The sequence below is a fragment of the Stegostoma tigrinum genome, chromosome 17, assembly GCF_030684315.1.
Source record: "Stegostoma tigrinum isolate sSteTig4 chromosome 17, sSteTig4.hap1, whole genome shotgun sequence".
Classification (NCBI taxonomy): Eukaryota; Metazoa; Chordata; class Chondrichthyes; order Orectolobiformes; family Stegostomatidae; genus Stegostoma; species Stegostoma tigrinum.
The window spans coordinates 18,696,757-18,716,310 of NC_081370.1; the positions used below are offsets into that span (position 1 = coordinate 18,696,757).

The 19,554-nt window shown below is 40.0% G+C and overlaps 1 protein-coding gene across 3 annotated transcripts in view; it reads left to right on the forward strand.

Moving 5' to 3' along the window:
* The window catches only part of LOC125459218 (acyl-CoA 6-desaturase), a 57,322-nt gene that overhangs the window by 4,489 nt on the left and 33,279 nt on the right, over positions 1-19,554 (forward strand). The window contains exons 2-3 of one of the 3 annotated variants that reach the window (XM_048545317.2): positions 11,784-11,894; positions 18,319-18,516. In XM_048545317.2, the coding sequence (XP_048401274.1) occupies positions 11,784-11,894; positions 18,319-18,516 (309 nt within the window). The remainder of the gene's footprint in view (positions 1-11,783; positions 11,895-18,318; positions 18,517-19,554) is intronic. The other 2 variants (XM_048545318.2, XM_048545319.2) reach the window with 2 other exon arrangements.

The following is a 19,554-nucleotide window of genomic DNA, read 5'->3' on the forward strand; positions in this document are numbered from 1 at the left end:
GTAATGTTCACATAATAACATTGTTTGTAGTTTATATCAACAGCTCTAATTAATCACACAGACTCACCTAATTTCATAATTGCTAATCAAGACAGACAAACATACATTGCATATTCCTAATGGTTCTATCTGCTACAATGTGGTTAAAAAAGTACTGAAGAAAAGAATATTTTGTCAAAGCTTATGTATTCCACTAATCAGGACAATTTACAAGAAAAAATGTGAATTATCTTGATGAATGCAAGACAAAAAGCTTCAACAAATTGCATTTTGATTTTGTGGCAATACTCAAGTTCTGCACCACCAAACAGCAACTAGTTAAAAACATGTGCATTTGCAAATTATAATTTTTAAGGGATGATTGGGAAGGGAAGAATGTTGGCCTTATTGTATTTAAAATAAATCTCCCGTGATGTTGTGCATGTAACATTAAAGGATGCATTATTTCATTTAAGGATGAGCCTGTTACATAATGCACCATGATTTCTGGTCAGTCTATATTGCTTGAGTCCACAATATTACACAAAGTAAACAGCTTGTCAGACCAATTGGATCATAGTTGCTTGGTGAAGAATGATGCTGAAAATGGAAAAGGGTTAAGTTTCACTCTCCGAGTCAGAGGCACCTGGCATCTAGTTACTGGCTTTCTTTTTATTTCTATTGTTTCTGTTGAAGTGTGACATCTGGACTGTCATGAACAAGTGGTAAGGTAGATGTTGCATATTAGAGACACTGAAATATCCCTTATTCTCTTCTTGCCTTTCCTCAAGCTATAAACAGAATTTCACCAGTCAACGTCTTGATATCCATATTTTGTGACATCAGTAATCTAGATGATATCTGAACTAATGTTTGTCTAAAATCTAAAAATCAATTTATAATATGGACTTAAAATGTTGACTTTGGCAGGTGTCTGTGAATGTGGCTTTAAAATTTGGTTTAACTGCGCATGCTTGTACGGTGGTAAAATTGCACTGTGTCAGCAAAGGATTAAATTAGATAATAAAATTCATTCATATGTTGTGAAATAAATATTGTAATGCTTTCATGTGTGACAAACATTAGCTGTAATAATGAATGTGTTACATGCATTAAACATTCACAGTCAGCAATACATGGATCTTGGAGCCTATACTGTAAGGGAGCTCTCACTAAAGTAATAGTTCCATCTCTCTGTTGATACTATAGTATAAGCTCAAAATGAACTTTCTTATCATAAAGTTCCATACTGTTCTTGTGAATGGATTTCATTATTTGGCACCACTTAAGTATTAAATAATGTGAGTCCAAATTAAAATGTTCATGAATTTGTTTAAAATTATGTCCAAATTCAAAGACAAAGAGCTATAAAGGGAGGAAAACATTGGACAAATTACTTGATGATTCTATATATTATACATAAATAAAATGTGAGAATGAGAGAACCAGCCAGCTCATCAAGTCTAACTCATATTCATGATGCCTGAATAATCATGATCAGGTACTTGCTACCCTCTCCTCATCCTCAACTGCCACATAACTTCCTGGAGAGACAATAACAGAGAGCAAGTAGAACAGAATCAAAATACTTGTGTCTGATGTACTGCCACACCACATTTTCAAGTAATTAAAATCGTCCAGGAGACCCTATTGACCACATATATATTAATTGTTAGATCACTTGCCTTCTATGTGTGCTCAGCGCCAAGCAAGAACAGACCTAGTTTCCTCTTAAAGGCTCATCCACTGCATGAGCTAACAACAAATTGCAAACGTTAACGGCTCTCTTGTGAGAGGAAGAACTGCGTGGTTTGAATGCATGCCCTGGGCAATGCAATCTGACAAGTGAAATAATATCTCAATAGGCACATGACATTTTCTGGTGCATTCTAAGTACATTTTCTGAAGAAGGGTCTAGGCCTGAAACGTCAGCCTTCCTGCTCCTCTGATGCTGCTTGGCCTGCTGTGTTCACCCAGCTCTACACCTTATTATCTCAGATTCTCCAGCGTCTGTAGTTCCTGCTATCTCAGGCACATGATCTACCCCTTTTTTATAAAGCTTTGTCAGCCTCCTCCTAGGATTGTATTTCACTCAACACAATGATATTGTGTTTTCACTGACTTTGTTTTATGTGCACAGTAATAATGGAGAATGTCAGATGTAAACCTGTCATATTGTATTGGCATAATTTGGCCACTTGATGGCTCTGAGGACAGTTTCTATTCATGACCAAGTTTTTTCATCCCCAGGTAAAACTTATTCTGCTTAGAAATCTCTGTTGTGTTTCTTCATTCACAATTTCTAATACTTTGTGTTGCCCTGCATCTATTTTTTTTCTCTAATCCAACAAATCTTCCGTCCTCTTCCCTGTTTCTTTCTGCTATCTATCACAGCCCCATATTGAACACATACCCCCCAACAGAACTCATTCTTCGAAAGCCCTAACACCCATGCTTTTGCCAGCATTACTTCAGCTCACATGCCAATAATCTTCTTTCTCAATGTTCTCACCATACAGTCACTGCCAAAGCTTCATCCACGTGTCTTAAGATCTTGGCCCCAGGATTGCTCAATCAATACTAACAACTTATTACCTATTTCCAGAAATTGGTATAGGCATCTCCTACACCCTGCCTTCCTGGAACATTTTGCCCCAAAACCACCCTCTTAAAAAGAGTGAGAAGAGTGAGAAAAAAACCTACATGATTAAACACGCATGTACAAATAATTACTGTCTAGTCACTAACCCAGTTTCTCTGCAAATATGCACCGAATAATGGAATTTGAGCTTGAAACTATTAACACGTCAGTTTTTTTAATAAAGTCAAAATTTGACTTACTTCAATCATTGTTAAGTCAGTTGCAGTGATAAATTACGAGAGCCGTAGATACACGACTCACATTAAACAGCAGAATGAGAGATAAATGTCATCTATTATGTTCAAGATTAACTATTATCATCATAGTCATAGAATCCCTACACTGTGGAAACAGACACTTTGGCCCAACAAGTTCGTACCGATCCTCACAGCATCCCACCCAGACCCATCCCCCTGTAACCCAGCAAATCTACACATCCCTGAACACTACAGGGAATTTAGCATGACCAATACACCTGGCCTGCACATCTTTGGACTGTGGGAGGAAACCAGAGCACCTGGGCGAAACCCACATAGACACAGGGAAGATGTGCAAACTCCACACAGACAGTGGCCCAAGGATGGAATCGACCCAGGTCCCTGGCGCTGTTAGGCAGCAGTGCTAACCACTGAGCCACCGTGCTGCCCATGAAATCATGCAAGCGGGAAATCAGTACGAAGAAATTTATCTATAATTGAAGTAGCAGTGTAGTCAAGATGTGATGATGGGCATAAAGTGCACATGTGATTTATTTATTGTTTCTTGTGTGTTAACAGCACATGTAAAGTCTCCATCGCTCAGAAAATTCTGTATTGTTCCTGGAAAAGTTGATTATATCAAAAATATGTCACCCATTCTCAGTGATTCATTATTATCTTTACAACACTTTTCACTGGTTGCTAGTACCTCTCTAGCACGCCAGCACTTTCATTAGCTTGGTGTATCCTGCGACTAGCTGTGAACACCATTATAAAACAAACTGAATTTGATTACAAGTTGGCTATCAGTTCCAGTGAGCTTCATGGAGAGTTTCTCTCAGTAAAGCCCTAAAGGAATTCTCACGCTATTCTTCACGGCTCACTGCATTAGTTATGTGCCACACGTCTATGGCACCCTGTTTGTGCTACCATCTTCTTAGCAATGATGGAAATACTCACCAATGCTCATCTGGGATCTTCTGAGACTCCTGGTACTGGTGCCATTTTTAAAACCCAGCTGTTCATCAGGTCAAGGGCTGCTAGCTAGGAGCTGATAGCTAGAGCTGAACAAAGCACATAGTGGGAGAGGAACTGTAAAGCGATGCATCTGAGGGCTCATGGGTGACGTGGCTGAGACTTCTATCATTACTTATCTGTTTGAGTCATTGTAACTGCTGTTATAACAACCTACACAGTTTACTTAGCCTTAGTGTCATCCCATCTTGAAATCTTGTCGAAGGTTATGCTACTCTTTCTGTATCGTACAGTGTAGCACAATGTTTCCTCATTTTTCAATGTGAAAGCATCACACCCTGGAAAGCTGTCAAACACATTCATTTTTTATTCAGTCACTGCAAAAGCTGTGTTTGCTTTTGGCAACAGATGGGGACTGCTTGACTTTCATTTCATAGATTCCCTTCAGTATGTGGAATCGGGCCATTTGGCCCATTGAATCTACACTGACACACTGTTTCTGCTGATCTTGCCATATTTTCCCAACAGACTCACGGTTGTCCACATGGTTCAGTTTGTTCTTTAATAAATCAAAAAGGCGATAAAATAGCTTCAAATTGATTTCAAAAGGCAAGTTTAGAAATAAACTGATCTAACCTCTAATTAATTTGAATAAAGCAAGGAAACTGAACTTTGTAAGCTTTAAAATTATGTGTTAAGCTGCAAATAGCCACATTGCATCAGCTAAAAAGTTAAGAATTAGTTCGGAATATGGGTGTTGCTTGGTCCATCTTTAATCGCCTTTGAAGAGTATGGAAAGCTACATAGAGTTGCAGGCAAACCCATAATGCTGTCTGAAATAGCATTTCAGGATTTTGACCCAGCAACCGTGAAGGATCGGCAATACGTATCCAATTCAGGCATAGAACATAGAACAGTACAGCACAGAACAGGCCCTTCAGCCCACAATGTTGTGCCGACCATTGATCCTCATGTATGCACCCTCAAATTTCTGTGACCATATACATGTCCAGCAGTCTCTTAAATGACCCCAATGACCTTGCTTCCACAACTGCTGCTGGCAACGCATTCCATGCTCTCACAACTCTCTGCGTAAAGAACCTGCCTCTGACATCCCCTCTATAGGTCATAGTTTTAAGCTGGTTGGTGGAAAGTATAGAGGGGATGTCAGAGGCAGGTTCTTTACGCAGAGAGTTGTGAGAGCATGGAATGCGTTGCCAGCAGCAGTTGTGGAAGCAAGGTCATTGGGGTCATTTAAGAGACTGCTGGACATGCATATGGTCACAGAAATTTGAGGGTGCATACATGAGGATCAATGGTCGGCACAACATTGTGGGCTGAAGGGCCTGTTCTGTGCTGTACTGTTCTATGTTCTATGTTCTATGTTCTATACTTTCCACCAACCAGCTTAAAACTATGACCCCTCGTGCTAGCCATTTCTGCCCTGGGAAATAGTCTCTGGCTATCAACTCTATCTATGCCTCTCATTATCTTGTATACCTCAATTAGGTCCCCTCTCCTCCTCCTTTTCTCCAATGAAAAGAGACCGAGCTCAGTCAACCTCTCTTCATAAGATAAGCCCTCCAGTCCAGGCAGCATCCTGGTAAACCTCCTCTGAACCCTCTCCAAAGCATCCACATCTAAGGTGTTCTTATGTATCTGCTGCCCTCATCCTTCTAGATGACAGTGGTAGTGGGTTTGGAAAGTTCAGTCAAAGGAGCCTTGGTGAATTTCTGCAGTGCATCTGATAAATGGTACACGCTGTTACTACTGGGTGTTGATGCTGGAAGGAATGAATATTTGAGGATGTGGTGCGAATCAAATGGGCTCCTAGATAATGTCAGTCTCTTTGAGTATTGTTGGAGCCACACTAATCCAGGCAAGTGGTGAGTATTTCATCACATGCATGACTAGTGCCATGCAGGTAGTGGGCAGGCTTTGGAGACTCAGGAGGCGAATTTCACATTGCAGAATTACTGGCCTCTGACCTGCTGTTGTAAGCATAATATTGATGTGGCTGTCCAGTTCAGTTACTGATCAGTGTTAATACCCAGGATGTTGATAGTGGGCGATTTACCTGTGGTAATGTGGCTGAATATCAAAACACGTATTTTGATTCTCTCTTCTTGGAGATGATCCTTCCTTGGCACTTGCCACTTATCATCCCAAGCCTCGTTCTTATCCAGGTCATGTTGCATATGGATATGCACTCCTTCAGTAACTGACAAGTCGCAAGTGGTACTGTGCATTGTGCAACCATTGGTAATCAACCTCACCTCTGACCTTATGATGGAGGGAAGGTCTTGATGAAGCAGCTGAGGATGGTTGGGCCTTGGACACGTCTCTGAGAAATGCCTTGCACCAGTATCGTGGAACTGAGTTATCTTATCTCCAACAACCACAACTCTCTTCCTTTATGTGAGGTATGACTTCAACCTAGGATTCTACGTTCTATAACGCTCTTATGCTAGAAATATGCCAATTTAAAAGTTCCCAGATATATGCAAGGCATTTCATGCTTTACATTTAGTTCTCCAGTGATTTCTTTTAGTGTTAATTTTAGCAGGAACACATAAACAAATAGCAAACATTCATCTTACACTGATGTGCAGTTTGGTACGCTTGGTCTCTAGTTGTCTCAGTTGATAGTGATGAGTCCTTAGTGGTTTTAAAAAGACAGACCAGGTTAAATACATCAGTTCATTAACAGTAGAGCCACACATTGTGTACAACGTCTCCTTTGTACTAAAACACTCCACCCTCCAGCTTGTAATGAGCAACTTCACTGGAGATCTGCATGCATATGTAAAAGCTTTTTTGAATTTGCTGCAATTCAAAACAATTTTTTTTGGATGGATGAGATGGAAGGAGAAACCAGGGATTTACAATGACCTACCAATCAGTGTAGAAGTAACATCCCCTTCTCCTCAGTGTTCTTAAAATAATTAGCCTGTAATTTAGTTCAGAATGCCCCTATATTCAACAATTAGATATTGTAGCTTTAGTAGTAGGATATGTGTTTATATGGTTTACCTGTGTAAATCATCTGAGTACCATATTGCTTCAGATCAACTAGCATTCAAAGAGTAAATAGGCACCCCCTGTGGATCAGCTTGTATAAAGCAGAAGGCAGTCAAGTTGTATAACTGAGAAAGATCAGAAATTTATTCTTCATCTGTTCTTCGTTGGCTAAACTCATTCAGGGAAGTTGTTGGCCTCAAGAGAAGAAAATCAATCAGGATTCCTCATTTAACCATTATCCAATGACTCCTTCTGTAAATCCCAGAGTGGTTATCTATGGGATCTTGCTCAATCTGCACTGTAATTTTTTGAGATGAAGAGTCTGCACATGCAAACTAAGTAGTTGGCACAGATTTTCAGCTGGTGCATTGTGCAGACTGGCATCTGTAATTATTCAATACAGAAAATAAAACTCAGACAGAGTGGAGACTATGTTTTAAATATCCCATTGCAGTTATTCAGGAAGAAAGTAGTGAATTGATCTAAACACAAAGGAGTAAAAGTGCTTAATTCACAATGGAAGCAAAAGAGACAAATAGAGAATTTTAAAATTCAGGTATCACAAAAAAACATGCACATTCCAGCTATTTGGCTGCTGACTGTAGGTCACTGGGCTACAGCAACAAGAGGCTAATTGTATTTGACATGGGAATATAGGATGATGCCAAGACCATGTGATCAGCTGGTGGGAGGCCTGCTATTCAAGCAGAGACTTCCAGGTTTGAGAGGCAAGCAAAGCTGATGAAAAAGAAATTTTCAGTTCCTTTCCCTTCATTTTGATTGTTAAGGGGAAAGATACATGGTGGAAGATACCACAGAGGTGAGAAAGAGGAGTGCAGATAAGGGAGGTGAACAAGAGTTGATGCCAAACTTGAATTTTAAAAACCAATGGATCACAAGGGCTAAGGAAGACTGAGGAAGCAAGGAATTAGTTAGCTTTAAAACAGCAAAATACTCAAGGGTTAATCGGCATTTGTGGAGTGGGAGGGTGGCAGATGTGCTCAGGTCTTGGGTGTAACACCTTTTCCAAACTCGAGCTGTAGTGAGGGAACATTCCTACCACATTAGTAGTTCTTACACCAGCCATTTTTGTGGTGACTGCTAATGAAACTCAGTTTATTCCTGAATTTTGTCAATGATAAATTGGATCGATGGTGCAAAAATAATGATGTAAGGTTGAATGATATTCAGGATTTTATAAAACGATATCACATACCTATATAGAGTGTGGTTAATAGGCCTCAACAATTATCATGGTAAGATGATCATTCTCACATTAACCAATTCAGCAGAGTTGAACTTGTGTTTGAATGTGATGAATGTTCACCTTCCTATAGATTTTACAGAAAAATGCATATGGTGAGAATTTTTTTTAAATGAGCTGAAATTTCCTTGAAGCTGCTTCTGTCCAATTACAGCCACTTTGTGACACATAAAAATGTTTTCTCAGAGGAACGTGGGATTCAGAAGTGGGGGTAATCCATTTGGTCCTTCAAACATGCCACTGTTGTCAGAGAAATTATGGCACAGAACTGGAGAAACTCCAAGGAGGAAATTCTCAACCATGGGAAATGTTGGAACTACATTGCACCATCAGAAAGAATATTATTTTGTATGGGCCCTTTATTCGGAACTGCAGAATAGCAGAAGCTCTGAATCTAATAGAAAACTGAATTATGTAGTTAAGAACTAGTGCCCGCTGAAGCTAAGGCTAAATGCATCCTGAAAAGAATGTCTCAGACTGATTGGGAGATACAGTGAGTTAGCACTCTGACCATTCACCTCTCGGATCTGAATTAAAATCCAGTCCATAGTGGGAGGATGAAGAATTAGAATTAGACAGGGGGATTAAATCACCCTCTCTAATGCTTATTAACAAATCTTCTGTGAAATAAAATAGGAAACCTCAATCAATTTATTGACCTGTTGACATACACAGACATAGTTAACATTCTGAGTCAAATTTGAAACCTTAACTCACTTTCTCCCAGAGATTCTGCCACTCATGCTGATATTTCTGGCACCCTCTGTTTTTAATTCAGCTTTACAGCATCTGCAATATTGTGCTATTATGAAGGTATCCATAGAATGCATACAGCATGGAAGCAGGCCATTCAGTCCATCAAGTCCACACCAACCCTCCAAAGAGCATCCTAGCCAGACCCACCCTATACACTATGGGCAATTCACCAAACCTGCACATCTTTGGACCGCGGGAGGATACCAGACCACTTGGAAGAAACCCACACAGACATAGGAAGAACATGCAAACTCCACACAGACAATCACCTAACGTTGAAATCAAACCCAGGTCCCTGGTGCTGTGAGGCAGCAGTGCTAAAACTGTGCCACTCTGCAGTGGCTTATCTCCAATGTGAGCACTATTTGGCTTGGCTGAAAGTTATGTTAAATAAAATAGAACTAGGCCAATCAATTTCCATTTAATAGTAATTGCCAAGTTTAAACACAATAGAACCAGTTAGTTAACAAAGCCTCTTAAGTGGTTTTGTTTTAATTGTACCAAACCAACCATCAGATTTTCCATTTACACACTGCTTAACTATGTGGAAATGTTATAGCAGAACAGCAACTCCCTGATTCTAAGCCATGCCAACTCACTGCTTCAGACTCCATTTATTTTTCAACAATGTGCGGTTCTTAATTTTATATTACCGTAGCACTGTAACTGCTGGAAGAGTGGAACAGCTACTTTCAGTCAACTACTACTCCTCCAGTGCAAAATGAATAAGCATAATTGGGAATTGTTTGCTCACCTGAGCTCATAAAGAATGCTGAACTGAAGTCCTTCAAAATTAACAATCAGATTACATCAACCACTTGTGACCAAAAGTGCTGGTGACCGATTTAGATCAGGTCGTAGATTTAGATATACCTGCAGTGGCTGCTTTGTTTGCCCAAGCGCTGCACTCACAACATATTTGTGGAAAAAAAAGGCCTGCTCAAGGACTGTAGGAGTACTCATCAGAAAGAAATTACAACCCCAAGGATTGATTGTATACATTGCAACAATTTGCACTTCTATATAAAATCTTCTTAAACATCCCAGAGGCTTCCTGGCAGTCAAACCTGTGGAAAATGCAGATGCTAAACAGTGGTCAGCAGAAAACTAAGGAAAAAGGATTAAAGACTTAGCCAAGGAGAATGTTTTCAAATGTGGGGAGAGTGGAAGCGTGACAGAAAGGCTTCCAAAGTACAGTAACATGGTAGCCGAAAGTTCATTGAAACATTGAAAGTATTATTTTGGAGTACACTTGGTTCTGCTATAATGCATTTTCCGGCAAAGCAAATTGGCTATAAGGCGACTGACAAATAGGGGAACACAGTTTCTAAAATGCAAACTTTTGTTGGTTATAATGCATTGCCACCTTGTTGTTGATGTTGTTGCAAGATTCTCCTCATCCTAGATAATGCGCCAAGCCATCCTCTCACCATCAGTGAGCTTTCTGAAAACACCAAAGTGGTATTTCTACCCACAAACACAACCTCTCTCCTTCAACCCGTGGACCAGGGTGTAAAAGCAGTGCTTAAAGCTTATTATTTAAGGCACACATTGAAGAGGCTGATTGCAGCCACTGAGGGGGATAAGGACGGTGTTCTTCAATTTAACATCAAGAATGCAATTGACATTATCAAGAAGGGTTGGAGTAATGTCAGAAAGGGCTGCTTGCATGCAGTTTGGTGGAAGCTTCTCCCAGATTTTCTTTCAAGATATTAAAGGATCTGTCAGAGGAGCTCCCACGAATTTAAGAATATCATGTTGATCTTACAAATTAAGTTGGATTTGAAAACATGGAGAGTGAGGATGTTGAAGTGCTGCTTGAGTCCCCGTGTGAAAACAGTCTACAGCTGATCTATAACAACTTGTTGCTGAGGGCCAAGTGGAAGCTGGAGATGAAGATGAAGTCCAAGATGCGGCACTGCAAGAGCTTTCCATTTCTGTTTTGTCTTCTATCCTGAAGGAAATTGCAAAGCAGTTGTAGTTCTTAGAAGACAAAGATTACAATGCAGAACACAGCAGGATAGCAGTTTGTGGAATAAGATCTTATTTAGCACCCTGTGAACAGCTTCTTTATGAAAGAAGATAAAGGGCAAAACAACAAAAACTGGATGTCTTTTATTAGCCAAACCTCAAGAAACAGTCAGAAGACTATGAACCATAGCCATCCACTTCTGGATTAACTCTTTTACACCCTAACCCTGCAACTGCTACTGCACCTGCAGGTGATGATGACAATAATGATGGTGATACCGACCCTCACCCCCTGCATTAACAATAGAGCAAACTCAAAATCTCCTCCCCCATCAAGTCATCTTGACATTTCTTTCAAGGTAAGGTGTTAAATTTGCTTTTATTTCATAATTAGATATGAATTAAACATTTATTCAAACTGTGCCATCCTCTGAATTAGTCCTTTGAGTTATTTTTGAGCAATTTTTGAGCAACTTTGAGTGATATTTTTTGGTTGTCTGCCCCAACTCCATTTTTCCCATAGACCCTTTTGTTTCTATAGCGCAATTTTCTATTACCTGATTTTATGCAGGAACACAAAGCTAGGATTGTCCAAAAATACTTTAATTGATATCATTTTGAAGAGCTATTCCTTTGTCTTTTGTATGAGCGTTATGTGTGATGAGAGTGGACAGTTTTATTCGTACTTGCAGTGCCCAGAGCTTCCCTTTATTTTGGCATTAGGTGAGAGAGATTTGTCATTTTAAGAGCATGACCCAGAGGCTTGGAGATGCCATGCTGTTGTTGTGGTTGGCCTTTGGCAGTAGTTGTAGCTGGTAGATATGGTTGAAACAGGACAGAGAGAATTTTATACTGCATCTAACCTGGAATTACTTGGTGCTAATGCAGAGGAACAAGCGACAAATCATCCCCCTCCCTAGCATGACATCCCTTGCCTTGACTGACGCAAATTCACAATGTTGAATGTACTGTCTTTCAGGATGCATTCCAGGCTTTCCATCCAGACCTCACCTTTGTCCGTAAGTTTATGAAGCCGCTTCTGATTGGTGAGTTAGCTCCAGGTGAGCCGAGCCAGGACCGACAGAAAAAGGTGAGATGTTGCTTCATTTCATGACATTGGTTGTTTTGAACAGGGTTGTCACAATTTCCTTGTAAATTAGCACTTTTTTACTATCCAAAACACCAGTGTTCTTCTGTTTTGTGGTGGCCTTTCCAAGGTGTTTCTTGAACCTACTTTGTCCATCCACAAGACCTTGAACATTATGAGAAGAGCATGAATGTGACAGAATTTTGTTTCCTCTGCCTGTGATATTTGATATTTTGGGAGAATTGTAACCAGGGCTGGGGCGATGGAGTTGGAATCAGTCATGGACAACAAGACAAAAACACACGCTGGGTATTGATGACACTGTGAAATTGATGGGTGGATTACTTTGCAATACTGAACCAGGACAGTTGCTTCCTTGCCTAAATGAAAGACTTCTTCTGCTAGGATTGGTTCTGAGACTGTGCTTCCAATGGTTTGGAGATGATTTCCTATTTTCTTAGATCATTCCTCCTACTCAAATTTCTTATCACATGCAATAGCACTCTCTTGCTGCCAGCTTTGTCACTTGTATCAGAGCAGCTTATGCTCTGTTTGAAACTCTGATGAGGAAAAGAGCAGCAATGCCAACAACACCAACAACAACAGCAGCTAATGATGACAGCTCCCTTAGCAGCCAGCTGTTCCATGGAACAGAGAGATGTAGGCAGCTTCAAATCTGAGGAGATGAGTACCCTGAATACAGGCAGTTGATTGGTTTTCTGACAAGCTGAATAGACTTAGGCAGCTCAAATGTACTTGATAGATAGTTGCCGATATCCAAATGCCTCTGGAACAAGCCATCCTTCCAAATGGACTAAGTAGGCATGCATTGCCGATGGCCATCATAGCCAGGGCCCCTGTGAAAGGCTTATACAGGCACAATTCAGTGAACCTAAGTACTTCTACATGACGCATTCTGTCACGTTGCATTCCTGCCCATTTTGAAAGCACCAGTTGTTCATCTTCTACACTGTTACGCGGACAATAACGAAGATAAATGAACAATAAAGACTTATTACAGTGATACATTTGTAAACATCCAAGTACCCCTTGTGAATCTACAAAACCTTCTTCTTTCTTTCTAATACTTCTTTTTGGTCCTGCCTCTGTGATTTCAGCAGCATTTGAGTGAGGATTCCGAGCTCCCAGTTCTGGCAACTATAATGTTCATGGTCAGTGTCTTCTGAGTTTTGGAGCTTAGGAGGACATGGGTCAAAAACTGTCCCAGCTGTACCTATCAACAAAGTGGCTTGACCATCTAGATAGGAGGGACTCTAAATGAGGAGTGGTGAGGAATGGAGTGAGCATTATGAATACTTTGAGCAGAGTCCCTTCTTTCATGTGGTTTTTGGTCATCTTCCCTCTTGTGACCCATCCACAATACTTCGATAACCACGATCTGGAGGTCACTTTGCAGCACTTCTGTGCAAGTTTTAGTGCAACTTTTCAGGGTTAGATGGCAAACTGGGTCCAGCATGCACTCAGTTGGCTGACACATCCACACAGCTGGCCAGTCTTTCCACAGAGATGGACATTAGCAGAAATAACTGGAGCATCATTGTGCTTAATATTAGAGATAGACTCCTACAGTGTCTCAGCCAGGAGTCATTCTGCTGACAGGACCTCACACATTTACTGTTCTTTCTTCAGAAGAGGCGTCTTTGTGATGACATCATAAATTCAGTATCAACATTCATTTGAACTCAGCTTGGAGTGTCTTGCTCCCTTCATGAATTCTCCAATGCTGTCTCTGTCTCCAGTGCCTGCTGCCCACTTAGGAAATGTATTAATTATGTGACCTGATGTCTTGGAGGCCTCAATAAAGTGTTTATCTGAGCCAGTGGACATTGCATGTCAATCCTCTTAAGATGGTGTCTCAGAAAGCCTGATGTCCTTAGAGAATTCTTCATCTACTCTCACACCAGCTCCAACACCACGCAGTTGAAAGAACCATGAGATATTGAAGACATAAACATAACAAACAAGGAAAGAGGCTTCGAATTGATAACTGAGCAGATGATCATACTTTACTTACTGGTGACATCAATTCAAGACGAGTGAGTGTTGCCTGTCACATGCAAAGTGATATCAAATTCAATAGCCAGGTATGTGGGAGGCTCCTGTTTCTCCAACCCGACTGGCCATACATTCTGCTATTTTGTGATCTCCCTCACCTCCTCCAGTGATCAGGATGACTCTTGCTGTGTGCCTAGCCCCAGAGAACTGTGAGAATGAGGATTGAATTCATAACGTTTGTGGAGGCTGTAGGGTGGATATGAGTTGGCAGTGAGAGGAAGATGAATATCAGAGGTGATTGTTTAGACAAGGGTGTGAGGAACATGCATGAGAGAGAAATGGTAGAGCTTCAAAGTGCATTGTTCTATGGAATTCTGTGTAGGATAATGCTCAGGAAGTCAGAGTGTGAGGTGGGACACATGCTTGAGAGATGCTGCTCACCATTACTGCCCTTGTTAGATTATTTGAAACTATTTTCACACTGCATCCATAGCTGAGGTAGCAATGCCTGAGATAGCTTCACCGTAGGACAGAGAGTAAGTGAAGAAATGCTATCAGTTTATAAGAAAAATACTGCCATTTCAAGTGCATTCTGGACTTCTGAAGCTAGCAAAGGATGGCTTAAATAAATAGAAGTAGAAATTTGCATGAGAAAGAAATGTAAAAATAGGTAGTAAGAGCTTCTACAAGTATGTAAAAAGGAGAAAAGTAGCTAACGTAAACATTGGTCTATTAGAGGGGGAGCCTGTATAATTAATAATAAGTATCAAGGAAATGGCAAATTGAACAAATATTTGGCATCTGTCCTCAGTGTAGAAGGTACTAAAAGCATCATAATGGTGGTCAAAATTAAGGGGATAAATGGGAAGGAGAAACATAAAACAAACACTACTTGCAAAGGAAAAGCTATTTTTTTAAAAGACTGAAGGACCTAAAGATGGGCAGATCCTCAAAACCTAAAGGCCTACAACCTACGGCCTTAAAAGAAGTAGCTATGAGACAGAAGATTCATTTGTTGTAATCTTCCAAAATTTCCTAGATGCTAAGAAGGTTCCAGCAGATTGGAAACTCACAAACAAAAATGCTACCCAAGATATTAGTATGGTAAAGGGTGGACTAACTAATGTCAAACCAATCTTCAAAAATGAGTTATTTTCAGGTTGGCAAACTGCCCCGAAAGAGACGCGAATCATCTGCAGCCCCCACTTGTCAGGACAATAGCCAATTATTGATCATTAGATTTTAACAATATTGGTTTGAACTCTACCATGGCGACTCCAGGAACTGTTTATAAGCAGGAGAGTAAATGCTAAGCATTAAATGTGTGATTGCAGTGTCACCGTTCTCCCACCTGCATTGTAAACTGACACCATTTAAAGGGATCTAAGTTACTCCACTCATCATCTTAAATAATTGAATGACCAATGAGATAATGGTAGTGCATGTTCAGAGATGTGACATTAAATATGAAAACAGAGGACGTTAAATTTATTAATCATAAACCAAAAGAAGTGTTTCTCCTAATTTTTCATTTCCATCAGTAAAGGTCCAGCATAGCCTGGATACAGAGTAGGATAGTTTTTCTTCAAACTCAGAAAAGCTGCAATGTGGGTTAAGCTTGCTGTGCATGAGATCTGTTCAGACAGCTTTATTCAAGGATCAGAATTCGTAAATGTACAATGAGAGGGATCTACTTTGATCTCCATTTTTCTTCTGTGCAGCCAAACAGATGGGCTGGCTGAATTGTGTACAGTCTGTAGTGCTGTATATATAAACACACACACACACACACACACACACACACACACACACACACACACACACACACATACACACACACAGACGTAGCGGGGGAATCCAGTGTTGGCAATCCACTTGGTCTATGTCACTATCAAAATAATGTGATGTGACCACCAAATTTGTCCAGCAGAACTGGTGGCATCAGGTTGTAAGTAGAAACCCCTGTGGCCCAAAAAAAAACTGCTAAACTTTTAGCTCTTGGTGGATTCTTCTACAAAGCAGTGGAGAAACAGCAGCCTGGAACCCTGCCAATTACTAATCTACTCTGTCTTATCTATGCTCAGATTCTCCGCTGAGCTCCAAGTACCATGATAAGAAATTCCATGAATCTTACCAATTCCTCAAAGTGAAACTATGTAAGCGCAGCCAATTAGGCCACATTAAAATAGCAATGCCGTTAAACAAGAATTAGTTTTTGTGTTATCTCTAGGCTGTTTCAAGAATCAGTTATTTATTTGGTTGAGCAGTTGTCATAGTGTTTGGAGAAATATTTATGGTAGACATCTTTTTCTCCTTCCAGTATCTCACCCTCCCCACTCCATTCCTCCTTCCCTCCACCTTGCCCAGCCAACTGGGGAGATGATTCCCTTTTATGATCTAATTTAAGGTCCCTATTTTTATGGGTACTGAAATATCTCTGAACAGCCTGTGTTTGCTGCACACTTTCACATCAACATATGCCTACTCAATGCTGGGCATAGAGTCATATCCAAATGTTATACTTGGCAGATTAGTGTTTGACAAGGCAGGGTATTTTTTAATTCCACACTTTTTAAAAAAAATAGAATCTAGGTGCATTGTAATGAGGCGTTTTTAGCTTTTGGGGATAAGAACAATAAGTCTATGTTCTTCTCTTTCAAGTGACAAGGATCTGAGCCATTGAATAGGTAATAAATAAGAATCAAGCCTGAATTGAAGCTCCAGTTACCTGTGATGTAAAGGTTCCATTATTGCACTGTAGAAAGCTGGTATCTCCTTATCAATGCTGAATAACATTGGTAACTCTGCACTGGTTACAACTTCACCTGGAAAGGATTTTGTACAACAACAGGCCTAAAAGGAATTTGATTTTCCTTTGTGCTGTCATGTACAGCCTGTACTAGTGTGGATAGGAGCTAGCACCTCACCCTGTTATAACCTTACGAGTTTTCAGGATATGATGCACATATATGATGCACAGAGAAATCAAAATGTCAGTGCTAGCATTTGGTAATATTTCCACTTTTGGTTTCATGCATGTGAAGATCATGTGCATAGGAATTAGATTGACATAAATCTCTCTCTACACTATTTTATCACAGATCATTTTGGATAGATGCAAAGCTAAATGCTCTTAATGCTCTCCCCTCAAGCATAGTGAATTCGTGGAGGGGAAATCTATCCTGGCTGTTCCAAATACATACTTTAACAAACACCTATATTTCAAACAAGATTCTTCGAAACAGCAGAGAGGAGACTTTTTCTTTCACTGATCCATGTTGTTTTTGAACTGTCCCTTTTATCTCCTTGTGTCAATCCAACCCTTCACTTTGAATTGCTCTACACTATGTTAATCACACATGGATTGAGTGGATGCACTATCTGTTCGTGATGAATGTTTTTAATTTTGTTTCTTTCAAAAAGTTGCCCAAGCAACGAATGAATGATTGTGATTTGAACTGCCTCTACAAGTAGAAAACAGTGGAAACTGAACAAAAGGAAATAGACTGAAAGCAGAGTTGAGAAAGAGATGGGCATGTTTGCAAGGAACGTTTTAGTGGCAAGAACATAGAAGCTGAAGGTATAGTGCCTATGGTGGAACAGTAATCAATGAGGACTAAAATTGATGGACGGGATAGGAAAGATCATGCAGGAAGCAGTTTGGAGAGGTAATTGAGGAAGGTGATCCATTTTGCTTAGGTAGTTTATACTATTAATAGAGCAAAGAAATTTGCAATGAGGTGAAAAATAATGTTCAGTCATATGGCTTTCAATTGTGTACTGAATTAGATCTACAAGCATCGGTCTAAATATTTAATCCCTTTAACCCTTTGCATCTAAGAACTACGTTTTTATTAAAAATAAAATTCACAGGATGTAGGTTATGCTGACTTAGGCAGTTAAGAATTAAGCATATTGCTGTGGATCTGGAGTTGTATGAAGGTCAGACCAGCTAGATGACAGATTTCCTTCTTTAAAGTCTATCAGTGAACCAGATGGGTTTTCACAACAATCTAGCTTTTTGACCTAGATTTTTATTGAGTTCCAAGTTTTGCGGTGGTGGGATTCAAATTCATGAATATTGGCTTTACCATTACACCATCTCCTTTGGTTGTCCTTGTGTAATGATACTTAATGGTCAATCAGATTTAACACTGAAACAGAATGAGTTTGAATTTTGCTTTTGATTTAGTGTCATCCAAGATACTACATCTAATTTTGATACTTATTGGCTGAAAACCCACCCTATGAGTGGGTATCACAATATAACAGACAGATATACTGAAGGTAACCAGTATAAAACTCTCTTTAGTTTATAATGAACTGGGAAGCAGTGCCATTATTGATGGTTGCAGTGATAAAGAAGCTTTTCTGAAGTTTGGCTAAGGAACTCTCCTTCATTTGGTTTCAGAGTGAGTTGGTTGAAGATTTTCGAGCCTTGCGGAAGACAGCAGAGGACATGAAACTATTTAAAAGAGACATGGTGTTTTTCTCCCTCTATCTTGCCCATCTGTTTGTGTTGGAGTTTCTGGCCTGGCTGACACTGTCATATTTTGGAACCGGCTGGATTCCAACTCTCCTTACTGCCTTAATCCTGGCAACTTCACAGGTAAGGACCAATCAGGACCACATAATGGGATTGTTGAAGGGCATGATCCTAGGCAAAATGTAGGATGCCTAACCAGGTCCTGGTTATGCACTGTGTTAGATTGCTTTCTCCAGTATGCAAGCGCAACTTAAAGATGACCTATTCAGCTACATTTTAGTTAATGTCCTGAATGAAAGGACTAATCCCAATCTAGGACCAAATACACGCAGAGTTTCACTAGTTATATTCCAATATTCAAAATTGTTCAATTTCATTTAATCACCAAACATGTTCATTCTTTCTTTGCCCTTATCTTGATGTAAAGTGACTAAGTGGTCACGAAATGAGATAAAACAAATGCTTTCCAAGGAAGCCACGGATTAAATAAAAATTGCCAGTTCAGAATTTCAAAACGAAGTTTGGGTGTGACAAGACAATGGCCTAATGGTATTATTGTTGGACTGCTAATCCAGAGACCCAGGTAATGTCCTGGGGATGTGGGTTTGAATCCCACCACAGCAGATACTGGAATTTGAATTTGATAAATATCTGGAATTAAGAGTCTAATGATGATTGATTGCTGATTGTTGGGAAAAAAGAACCCCATCTGGTTCACAAATGTCCTTTAGGGATGAAACTGCCATCCTTACCTGGTCTGGTCTACATGTGATTCCAGATCTACAGCAATGTGGTTCACTCATAACTACCTCTGGGAAATTAGGGATGGGTAATAAATGCTGGCCTAGCCAGCGCCACCCTCATCCCATTAATGAATAAGGAAAAAAAAGAACAAAGATGAAAGCTGATATAGTTTTTGAGGAAGTTTAAGGCCCAGTCTTTGTCTGGGACAAGGAAGCCTGACTTGCACACTCAACCCATGTGTGACTTCACGTCTTTTTTGATTTTTCACACAGTGATCAGGTACATAATGCGTTTTACATGAGGAGTGTGGCTGCAGAGACAGACTGGTTAGAAGGCCCACCTCAATTCTCTTTACACAGGAGGCAAGTTCCAAACGTCGCTTGAAGTTCCTGTAAATGTCACCTTTAACCCCTCACT